General features: G+C 34.2%; 1 protein-coding gene across 1 annotated transcript; it reads right to left on the bottom strand.

Moving 5' to 3' along the window:
- Positions 1-396: 396 nt before the first annotated feature.
- Positions 397-11,099, bottom strand: LOC149555476 (large ribosomal subunit protein uL1). The gene is made up of 4 exons (XM_089829529.1): positions 10,994-11,099; positions 10,680-10,899; positions 800-1,171; positions 397-636 (listed from the first exon to the last, which is right to left on the bottom strand). Exons 1-4 carry the CDS (start codon positions 10,996-10,998, stop codon positions 583-585), a joined length of 651 nt encoding a protein of 216 aa, XP_089685655.1. The 5' UTR covers positions 10,999-11,099; the 3' UTR covers positions 397-582.
- Between the last annotated feature and the right edge of the window lie 1,823 nt (positions 11,100-12,922).

Raw genomic sequence — 12,922 nt, 5'->3', positions numbered from 1 at the left:
TTATGAATGACCCAATAAACATGAAAACTCTGATTCTGCTTGAGTTCAGCTTTCGTTTAAACAATTATACAAGGCAACAATCCATTTCAATTTCCAGGACATTGTGTTCACGCATGTGGACGACAGTATTGCCACAGAAAAAAAAAAGCTTATAACAATCAATGTAGATTAATGAAATTTCTAAATGCATGCATTGCTAAATGCAGAGCAAAAAGATTCTACAGGGAAAAAATCAGAAATTCTCCCTCACCAAAAGAGTTTGACACCGGTGTAAATTTTGATTTTTCTTTGTAGGCATATACCCAAATTTTTAGATAATGATTTGAGATCAGAATTTCAAATCCTCTCTCTGTACGCAACCATGTTTAAATTCCTTTCTATCAAGTTATTCATAAATTTGGAAAACCGTTACTTTATAATAATTAAATTTTATCTAAAAGTTTTATTGATCTGTGAAAACAAATCAAATACAAAATTATTTTTTAATTTTAAATGTAATGTGAGACTGATACATTAAACGAAGAAAACAATACATATCTCAGAGGTCACCGAGCAAAAGCTGTAACTGATTGCAATATTAATTTAGAATATCCGAGATGGCTTGCCCATGGTGGTCTTCAGATAAAGGCAACGTACCTGCATGATCACATTTGCATTATAGAGCTATTCAATGACTAGAAATAAAACTATTACACTGAAACATGTTAATCCTTCAACTGTATCCAATGTGCATACTCAAATTTATCAGACCTTGATATAATAAAAACAAACCAAAAGATTGGCATAGGAACAAACTTACATTTTGCCAGTTTTTCTTGAGCAAGGACACCAGAAAGTTAACGCTCAGCTGAACATTCTGAAATATTTGTTTTTCCTCCATGCCACAGTTACCCACGGCAACACCCATACAGAGAACTTTCTTCAATTGGAACTTGATTGTAGCTTTTGTTTCATTTACTTTCCCCTCCAGCGACTCTTGATGTGACACCAAAGTGGGAAATTTACCTGCCTTATTTAGACCAGGACCAAGGAGTCGAGGAATCTGCTTAATAATTGCTTCTGATGCAAGAAAAGCATGATATTTCTTTGCAAGCTTCTTAACCAGTTTCTTGTTCTTGTTCATTTTCTTTAATCCTTCCACGTCCATATAGTCTAGACCTATTTTCTCAGCCTGCCATTTTGCGTTGAGGTCAAAAATTATGTTGCAATCAAACCTGTCTATAGACATGCTGATGTCTAGAAACAATCAGCTGAAAACAGGACATTCACGTGAAAGTAGAAAACAATATGGAAGCAGAGTTCAAAAATTTACAAAGTACTCACCAGTTAATTTCCACGCCAAGTTTTGCCAAGTTTATTATGAGTAAAAAAATTAAGAATTTTTTTTCATTTAAACTTCATAAAGTTTGTAGGTTGCAGAGTCCAAAGAAAAAGTTGGATCTGCCAAATTTTGCTAAGTTGCAAGCTTTCAAAATATGAGGGCATAAATGATAAAACAAAAAAAGACACCCAAATATGAAAGCAAATTGAAAACAGAAGTTCATTTCTGTTGCAGCATCAGACTATATTATTCTCAACACCTAACTTTGTTTATCATGAGGCAGCACATTCCAGCTTATACAAAAAATAGTGTGTTGAAAAACTTAGCACTGATAGTTTATCTAAGCAGTACAACAAGCAACCAGCCATATGGCAATGCGTTGAACAGCTTTCACTGATAGCTTGACCAAAGAAGTCTCCTACACCATTGGAAATGTAAGTAAAACTGCCAAATCTTTTTGAGTCAGTCTAACAAATGAGTAATTATCGACTCCATTCTCCTTCTGTTATATACTGTTATTAGCTGTTTGAGTGCTCTTTTATGGGTCGCAACTGTCAGTTTGGACAGTTGCTATTTTTGGTTTGCCTTCATTTTGACGGGAATTTTTGGCCTTTTTGAGTTAGTAGATACATAAGATTTGGCGACTGGTTATCTTTGACTGTATAGGAGCTATAGATTTTTTGGAAGCTCAAGACTTTTTGTGTTCGAATAATAAAGGTTTCTCAACTTTTCTGACCTCTGTGTTCCTTAATAGTTTTCTTTCACATGTTCAGATGATGATGAGTTTGAATTCTGTTCCATACTTTTGAAATAGAATAGAAGTTTAGCTGTTTGCTCACTTTGTAGCGACAAGGTGTGCTCTGGGGAATTCATCCAGAAGCTGTCGCAGCATTGCTCATTGAGACTTGCTTGCCAAGGACAGAGGTCTGATCTGCATACGTTTTTGGTATCCGAGAGATTCATGATTCCCCACAGAGGAATCTGCATCAATCAGGGCAGAGGGGCATGAGGAAACCAAGCCCTTGAAGGAACACTGGTGAATCACTTCAAAGATTAGAGACCCTTAAGATTAGAAGAGCCTGAAGCAGAACCAGAGAACTTGGCGAATGTCGCACACAAACTACTTTTAGAATTTTCATATTTAGAATGTCAAATGACAAACTTCTTTTTCAAAAATTAAATCAATCATTAATCAATTTTATTAAAATATTACTTAGTAAAATAAATTGAATAAAATTACTTCTGTAATATACGTCATATTAGGTTTTAAAACAACTAATAGGGATGGAACAGAGCGGCTCGCATCCAGAAGAAAGCAAAAAACGTCAAATCTGGCTGGGGTAAATAGGTGACAGATCGGGCCATCAACAGGCAGACACAGGGATCGATAGCTTTCGCAAACGCTTGGAGGAGATGCCAGCAATTGATGTATCTGGGAAGATTGATAGCGACCACAATTTCCTGCACTATTTGGTAATCATCTGCTGTTTTGTAGAAATCAGACCGGAAAGAAAGAAAATCAGCAAATGGATCAAAGAGTCTTGGAAATGCCCTTTGATCAAAAAAATTCTCCCAAAAGGCTTCTTTATTGTCATTTTGAGTCATGGGATGAGCAAGAAAAAAACTTACAAAACACTACAGGTGTATGGAATTGCACCCTCTATAAATGCATAAGTGGCAAAGGAACATCAATACGACCAAAACTGGCCCATATCACAAACCAGTGTACGCTAGATTACACAATCTCCTAATAGAATATTGGAATGAAGGCCCTAGAGAGAAATGGGAGAACACTTGGTACCCTTTTGGAGATTGACTCTGACATTGCCGAGGGTGATTCTTATATTCACACCAGAATGAAGATTGTGGCCATTTGCAAGATGCCCGAAAAAATCAAACTTAAGGCACATGGTCTAGATTGGATACAACAGTTGAGATCAACGAAGAAATATTTTATTGCTCAAGATGTTGGAGGCTCAAGATTTTGGCTAAGGAATCACATGACAAACAAATGTCGAATCCCTCCAAAGAAGAAAGAATATTGGAAGCCAAAAGCTGCAAGCATGGTGGTTGCAAACCCTGGATTCACATATCCAAACAACTTGGATTTGTTAATGTGAAAAGAACCTAACTTCACTTTCCCCATTCTGCTTAAAGCTCTAGAAGTGGGATCGCAAATACAGTCCAATTTAGATGACATTAAACCAAAAGAAAACATGAGTGTGGAATTACATAAAGAAGATGTGGATGAAATTGGAGAAATTATCCAGACAAAAGGAGATATGGTATCGGATGAGAACAACTGGGAGGATGAACTGGATCATGTTGACCACAGGCACGTTAGCCAAACTACAGCCAGGTTACTATGGATAGGCAAGAATGGAATGAACAGGAATACCAATAGACAAAAGAAAGAGGAGGTTGCGGAAAAAGGCCTCCCAAGTGTGGCCAACTTATTCAGGAGGAAAATTTCCAAGGAGCAAAGGTCTCCCTTGGGAACCAATGAAATTGCTTCATGAAATGTCAGGGACTCCATGGCCCAAAATGAGAAGGATAGGGAAACACAATCTGGACAAATTAGTAACTTCAGGAATCCAAGTGCAGTATTCAGGATGAGGTTTGGTTAGTCAATTATGGTAGGTGATTGTCTAGATTAATCCAAGCAACTGAGGGCTGTGCTCGGTGAATGGAATTCATTGGAACTCAATCCTGATCAATCGAGTTGCAATAGAAATAAGGAAATTTGGATTTTTGCAGAGCTCAATGTAAATTATCCAAGCTTGCATTCATGGTCTGGCATATTTAGGGGCCAATCTGATATAAGTAGTGGTAAGGGATGAGGTTGAAAATAAGCTTTTCCCCATCAGATGGCCAGTCCGTTGTGGGCAGAGACTCTTATATGATCCTAGATTTATCAAAAAATATGGAGGAGCTTGCAAGCTATCTCAAGAGGATGATTGGATGGTTCCTAGACGGCTGGTAGGCATGCTTGATTACTACAAAGTCACTAGATTAAAAATTAGATATACTGTATTAAACTTAGTGTGTATTATGAGGTGATGAAATAATCCTCAACATTACTCTGGGTTCTTATCCAGGATTTATATAAAGCAATGAAAACATGAGAATTTGCTTACGGGGCAAGACGGGAAAATTTCTTCACCTAGTTCTTTCCTTCCACTGCCCCTATTGAACTAGGTTGTACATATATTAATAAAATATGCTGCAGACAGCATTTTACCAATCAAAAAATATATTAAATTATATATAAAATTAATTTAGTATTTTGATGTCTAAAACCATTTTTAATATTTAATTCTATTTATGTTAAGAAAAGGAAAACTAATAATTAACTATATGTGATAGATTATAGCCTCATCAATGTGCAATGTAATCATGAAATAAACTAATAGTTACGTAAAATTTGATCATATAATATTAGAAGATCAACTTCAATCAACTCCTAATTCTAACAAATCAGTTGCTAGGTAGGTGAAAATTGAATTCTTCTAAACTGCAGGGATGACTTATGTGCAGTGCCAGATACCACTGCAGTAGCTCTTGGCATGGGATAAGGAATGGAAGTCCAAAATCTAGAGAACTGATGCCACTCAGCTACTTACTCCCAGGGTTGGTTAATTTAGCAAGACAGAAATGAAAAATATAGAATAGAAATGGTCGTTCACAACAAGGCAACATTGTTTCAACCGTTGAAATTCAAAACAGCCCTCCCCTGTAGCATTTCTGGCAATATAGCTCCCAAAGTTGATTAGAAAAGGGAAAGTGTCTTCCAAAAAAAATATGAGGTGATCATAAATGATGGATCTACTAATACATTGGTGAGCATAGAAATGGTTGGCAAATCACAACTTGCTTGTCTTCTCAAAACTAACCCCTACAAGATTTAAGAAGAGTCATATTGTGCTTCTGGAGATGTGATGCATGTCATTTGTTGTTGAATAGGCCATGGCAAAATGACCAGAAAGTTTTCTATCCAGGGAGAACAAATACTGTCAAGCCCCTGCCCTCTACAATAGAAAGCATGCTTTAATAGTTGAAATTCCAATGTTTCTACTTTCAAGGGCCAACTTGGTAGAATAACCCAGACAGTGAAATGCAAATTAAGCTAGAGCAGGCTGACTTAATTAAAGGAATTATCAGACATGTCCAAGGAAATGTTGACTGACAAAGTAGGGTTATAGTGATTCCATTAAGGTCAAACAGAATTAATTAAATAACAAATCAAGAAGAGGTGAAGAAATGTGGCCTCCTCCACATGAAGATATAAAAGGAAAAACAAATCGACTTGACAAGCATGAAAAGTCTGATTCTGATTTTGGACAAGAAAAGTGCATGCATCTATAAAATCATAAAGAAAGTGATTGGTGTGCCATATATGGTTGGATTTACTATTTATTTGCTTATAAATCTATTAGAAAGCTTTGACTTATTTATCAAGGAGATCAATAAATCCATTCAAGGGAGCATCAAGCCTCAAATCTGATTACAAAATCAATGAAAAAGGAAGTTAGCAGAAGGTGCTCGGGAAATGTGGAAATGATATATGCGTATGTATGTGTGTTAGATAGCTTGGATTTATTTATTGAATCAAATCATCCTACCATTAAGGCAATCCATTCAAGGGAGCATTGAACCTCAAATCTGATTTCAGAATCAAAAAAAAAAGGAAGTCTGTAGACTTTGATATTTCCAAGGTTCTTGTTAAAATGTTTGTATGTATATACACACACACACACTCACACACATATACATATATATCCCAATAAATGCTTAATTAATTATATTAAAAGAATTCCTTTAATTCTTCTATCCAACCAACAATATCATTATGGAATGAAGGGAAATAATAAGGAGGCAGCAATATTGACTTCCTCATCAAGTATGCCAACCCCTGGGTGGAGCCAAGAGGCAGAATGACAAGATGTTGATTCCGTACTCTTGGAGTTGGTTGGAAAGGAGACAGACTCTCAACGCCTTATACAAAATCTCCAAGGGATTCCATAGTGTGGAACGGTTGTTACAAAAAGCCTTTAATTGAAAGTTGAAACCCAGCATGCTCTCACAGAGTATGAATAACAAAGATGGATACAGGGTGCAGATACAAGCATCCCACTAAGTAGACCACCATACTGAATCTCCAATGTGCCTACCACTTGGAGCCAAGAGGGTGAGTGCTCAGTCTTAGGCTGAGTGTGAGAATTGCTTCAGGCAATCTAACACTACTGTAATTGGATACTACAAATAAATATAGATGTGAAATGACCTATGCAATGGACTAGGATTATTACATGTATTTGTACTTATATGTATGATTACCAACACTAATGGGAATAATGCATCTTATGAATTATATCTCAAGTACTAACACGTGGTTACGGGAGCTCAACCTGATAGAGACATTTTATTGGCAAAGGTATGATTCTAACCATGTTACATTCTTTATCTTTTAGTTTCAGTTTTGATTCTAGGGAAATATCCAAAATCATCTTGAAAAAGATCCAAGACCCTCCTAAATAGGGGGCATTGCAAATACTTACGAGGCTCAGCATGTAGGAAGGCGAACTATCTTAGTGCTGTGGAAAGAGGAAGGATCATCCAAATTGCAAGCCTTGTCTACTCTCACAGAAGCTAAACTTAAGCTTGAAGAGAGAAGTGATAATCAGCCATGAAGGAAATCAAAGGAAACATTCAAAACAAAGGACACAAATTATTTGGAAAGTTGAGCTCAATTGAAAATTGAGGCACAAGTGCAATGAAACTCAACCAACACAATGATTGGTGGACCAATAATGTAGATGCTGGAATATTAGTAGATTGTAATATGGTTGAAAGGAACAGCAAATTGTGGTGATTGAGCATGCTCCTAAAAGAATAATTCTCAGATGTGATCAGAAATTTGTGAAAGTGACCATTTAACTCAACATGACAGCAGCGATGTGAAGTGTGATTAGAATGCAGGAAAAGATTGTAAGTCTATTAGTGATTTTTTTGAACATTCTACTTTGAGGACTTTGCACAAATATATTGGTCCAACTGAATGGAGGAATCAACATTGGACTCCTCTCAACCATAAGACCGGGATTGAGAATTTTGGCAATCACCCAATATTGTATCAAAGAACTCCTAGAGAAAACCTTGATGACGGCAATACTGAAGAACTTGCACTCTCCAATGGAAGACAATATTGTTCAATTTTTCCAAAACAGGAGGTTCAGAACTTTTCGAAGACAAGAAAGCTGCCAAATCTTTTCAAGACAGAGTTATGTTTGAGTAGCTGTTGGCTCCCACTTTTATTCTGTTAGTTGCTATTTTTAACTGTTCATGTGCTCCTTTTTGGGGTGGCAACTGTCAGTTTGGACATTGCCCTTTTTGGTTTGCTTTCTCCTTTTTTAGTTAGTATATATGTGTAGAAGCCACAGATTGTTTGGAAGCTACAGAGTTTTGAGTTTGAAATTGAATAGTAAACATATCCCAACTTTTGTTTATCCTGGGTTTCTTCGTAGATGACAGTATGGTTTCTATTTGATATAAGTTCAACTGTTTCATCTGTTTCACGTTTAGCCAGTGTAACACAGGGACTCACACCCCCCCTAAACCTCAAAGTACCCATCCCCAAGATGTCACCCCACTGGGTGCTTGAGTACCCAAGTACCCCCTACCTCCACCATTCCATAACCATGCCACTGCTGGGATGAATACATGAATTTCTATTTGAGTTTTGATTTGTGAATCTTACTAGTGGGTATGTAATATGTTACCTTGTTGACTGTTCAATGGTTCTAGTTCATGTTGCAACTTTGCTATGCTCAAGTATTTTAATTTGGTATGTTTTACCGAAACATCATTTCACAGTTAGCATTTCAAGTTCTATATGTATACTATACAACACCCCTCAATCCCATCCTCTCCTTGGCGCCATCTCCCCACCATCCTGAAAATGAGACCCATTTTTTCCTGTCCCAAAAACTTGTCCCCCGTCCCAATGTACCCCAGTACTAGTGTTACACTGCTTTTAGAAGCAGGGTGTGCTATGGAGAATTCATCGAGGAGGAGCTCCACAGCATTATTTTTGGATATTGTTTGCAGATGACATGGGTGTGATCTGCATTTAATTCAAATAGCCATAAAAGGAAAAATAAATGCCAATTGCATTAAAATTAAATTGGACTTATACATTTAAGTGAGGTACTTATAAGGATTATCAAGGTAAATAAGAAAAAATATAAATGATATAATAACTATTCATAATTCATAGAGGTCATCCCGATATACTAAAAATAAACCTCAAATCCTGAAAAAATTTAAAATCCCATTCCTCGTAGTTGCTGGCAACTTAAAGTTGTTTGCAGATACAAACCACACAATAACTTTATTTTAACAAGAGACGCAATGCATCATAGTTCCTAATTGGAAAAGAATGAAAATCTAGATTTATAGATAGAAAAGAAGTATACGAAGAGAAAGCTAAAAGAGAAAATGATATGTTATTATAAGGTAGCCTATGGACTTAATTAAGATTAAAATTTTAGATTCAAAATATGACTAATCTCTTTTTTATATGACATGTAAAGAAGCATCTTACCACAAATAGCAAAATAAAAAATAAATTTTCACATACAAAAATTATCATATCACATATAAAAATTATCATATTAACTCTTTTCCATAAAAATCGTATATCTAAAATTCAAAAACATTACCGTTTAAATTTTGTTTTTGATTAAATGTTGATGAAAATAAATAATTAGGAAGTTATATATTACATTTTCTTTAATAGTTTGTTAATGAAAAATAATAATTAGGAAGATATATATTACTTTTTCTTTCATAGTTTACCATACATGGTGTATGGTAAGAAAAAATTTCATTTCACAAAATCAACATATGAATTTAACTTCTATTATATTATTTTATAATACATATTATAATACTAAAATATTGTACAATACACAATTGAAAATTAATAATTGTTTTATACATCTAACTTTTTAGCTTTCATTGAACCTATATCTATTCATTATTATAATATTTACTCACGGTTACTACTATTACAATACCACACCACTACATGGCACTTGTTTAGATTATTTGAATAATTTTATTATTTTAAGAAATATATAAATAACAAAAAAAATTATATTATATGAATGAACTACTCATTTCTACCGATTCAATTATAAGTTGAAATATTTAAATTTAAAAAATAAATTGTTGATTACTTAATTCAACATACCAAAATATGCAATAAGTTTGAGGGGTAGTATTAATGGTATAAAAAAAATTAGAACGAAATTGTAGCTAATAAAACATAGTGTAAACTTCTTCTTTTTTAAATTACAATTGTCAAAAATAAACATCAATGTAAAACTAATAGAAAATATATATAAAATAAGAAATAAAAAACATTAAATTCTATATTTGAACTTGGTAAGAAAAATAGATTGTGATACTTAATATTGATTAGACATTCATTTTTGTAAAGTTGTGTGAGGTGGAAGATAAAATGATTTTTTGTTTTTAAATTTAATCAACTTGTCACAAATGTGTGGAAAAGATAAAGTTGTAATTATTGTATTCATTAATGCATGATAAAGTTGTTAAAAAATATTTGTATTTTTGTTGGAGAAAATTGAATTTTCTCCCTACCAAAAATAGTATGGTCCAATAGAATGAATTTTCTCCCTATCAAAAACAGTATGGTCCAATAGAATGAATGAAAAATGTAGTTTATAAAATAATGAAAAATTAGAAAAAGATATAAACATTTGAAATTCATTTGAATCTTGTAAATGCTATGAATTGATTGGTCAATTGAATTGAATGAAAGCATTAGTATCCTGCCAAAGGCAGCAACTAATAAGTTCATGGTTACTATATATGAAACCGGCAACTCGAAAGAAGCCCACATTAGTATTGTGTGTAGATATAAAAATTATAAGGCAAGCAACTAAGCCAGATTAGAAATGAAAGCTTTGAAACAACTAACTGAAGAGAAGCCTGCAGTAGTGTTGTGGGTAGAAATGGAAATTACGAAACAAGTAGTCAAGGAAAAGCCTGAAACAGCATTTGTGGTAGATCTAAAAAATAGTGAATAGGGAGAAACCCCCAATATAACTCTGGTTAGAAATATAAATTATGAAACAAGTAAACATTGCGAAGCCCACTCTAGTATTGCTTGCGAAAATGAGATTTATAAAACACGCAAACAGAAAGAAGTTAAAATGAGATTGCAACGACTGAATCGAGGTGAAAGAAAGATTAATATGAGAATCAGCTTAAATAATAAATCATCAAGTCAAGGGCAACATATTCCTAGTTTAATATCTTGTGGACACACCTCTTCAATATGCTGGGCATCCCCGAGCATGCAGAGCTTCATCTTGGGGCGAGGGATGTGGGGAAGTTTGACTGAACCACTGAAGCGCTTGTCCTTCTGGGGATCATAGTTTTTCAGCCCTATCTGCAGCTCTATCGTCTCCACAAACTTCCTCTTCTTCTCCTTATTGTCTGCCACAAGTACTGAAATCGCCTCCCTTAACACATCACTCTGAAGCTTACTGAGCACTCACAGATGCAGACATCGAATTAGATTACCATTACATATGCCATCCTTCAGCCTAATCTTTCAAACAAATTACAGAGCACACATACCTCATTCTCGCTACCGCCGCACCAAAACTACTCCTTTCGGCTTGCCCTGCCCTAACAGATGGGGTGAAAAGTCGAAAACCTAAGAAAGCTAAAATGGGTTTTGGCTGAACCCTCCGGACACGACCACCATTTAGGGGTTTTACAATTCAATTTCTTAGTGGATTTATTTCTTTTTCCAAAGTTTGTGGAGAGGTTATTCAAAATTTAAATTTTCCCTTATAACTGTCTCCTTCATGGAATTTAAAAAATAAGGATTTTTACAAGGTTTAGCCAAATCAAGGTTTTGTAAATCTTCATTCTAATTTTTGGGATTTTACTTGATCCATTTGTTTTACTCGAAAGATGCGTGTGAAGACACATTTTTATGCGTAAGCTTGGAGTTGAAGGAAAATTTCAAAAAGAAGTCCAATCTATTGTTTTTACACTCCTTAAAAAAACATAATCAAGTTTTGGTTTTCAATTCCCACTTGCTAGTAGGAGGTTGGAAAACTTGGTTTTGAGGCAAAATTGGAAGTTCGGTATGCTAATTCCATTTTGCCAATTTCGAAACAAAATGCAAAAAAAATCAAATTCAAATTTTGAAAAAGCCATTTCCTATCATCTTCCAGGAACCAAACAGACCCTCAATTCATGTATTGAATAGTAGTAGAATTGGTGTATATAGGATAGATGGAAATCGAAATGATTTTTTTAATAGTTTGTGATGTATATGATCTATTTTTATATCTAAAGTAATTTTTATTTTATTGTATAAGAGTAGGGATAACTTTAAGAAATCCCTCTTGTAAAAAGTATAAAAGTTTGGCGAATTGAACAATTACTTGAGGGGGGGAAAAAAAATTCTATTGGTGAATTTTTTCTTTATAGTAAGAATTTTGTAAATTTTATTCGCAATTTTTTTCAATTGTATGAAAAATCTATAAAATCTTGGCGAATCTATTATTATTGAAGAAAAAATGGACAAAAGTACACATACTTGAAAACCATTATTTTATTATTATTATATAAAGCCTAATTAATTGTCAAACTTGAAGGTTAAATTTAGCCCACTTTTATCATTATAGTTTCCCTCCAAATTATTAAATGGGGTTTTGGGGGCAAGACCCCTATTATTTATAATTATTGGATGATCCTAAATCAATGGACTAAATCATATTTTGGGCCAAAATTTTAGAAGGATGTCATGTTTTAAAAGTCCCCAAAATGAAGACACATGTCCCAATCAAATCTATTTTGGGCTAAATTGAGAAAGGATAAAAAGTTTAATGGAAAAGCTATGGAGTAGAGAAACCTGTCATTCTACTACTTAGCCCATAACCTAACTTAAAATCTTACAAAATATTGTCAAATATGACATGGATTAAGACAAGCCTTAGAAATGGTAGGTGAAACTATTTAATTGACTACACAAAAATATTGGATTACATTGGCAAAGTCATCACTAAAATACAAATACTTTTGTATTATTATTAAAGATCTACCTAATCATTGGACCCAATATTCATAAAGTGCAAGTGACATGGCCATCCTAAAAGTGCCAAAAAAATAAACCAAACTTGGCATCCCTGATGAGTGAGATTAGCCAATTTGTGAATACTAGCCACCAAAGTTATCCTTCTATAAGAGGCACTTGATTGTGCTAAGATTTAAACTTGTGACATCACTTTAGAGTATGGGTTGCTTCCTTCCCATTTCTCTTATATTTTATGTTCATAATGATTGAGTTGCCTTAATAGATTCACTATTGTACTTAATGTGTTTTTTCGCATGGAAGTTGGAAAATAATATTATTGTAAACATATTTTATCTTTATATGTCCCATGAGTTCCAAAGTCATTTACTAAATATATTATTTAGTGATTGGTTTTGGAGTGCAAGTTTGACCTCAATCATTTTAACACTCATGAAGCTAAACCTCAAATTTTTAAA

The sequence above is a fragment of the Cupressus sempervirens genome, chromosome 5 (assembly GCF_028749045.1).
Source record: "Cupressus sempervirens isolate cs-2001-9-10 chromosome 5, ASM2874904v1, whole genome shotgun sequence".
NCBI lineage: Eukaryota > Viridiplantae > Streptophyta > Pinopsida > Cupressales > Cupressaceae > Cupressus > Cupressus sempervirens.
This window is presented reverse-complemented; position numbering and strand designations above follow the sequence as displayed.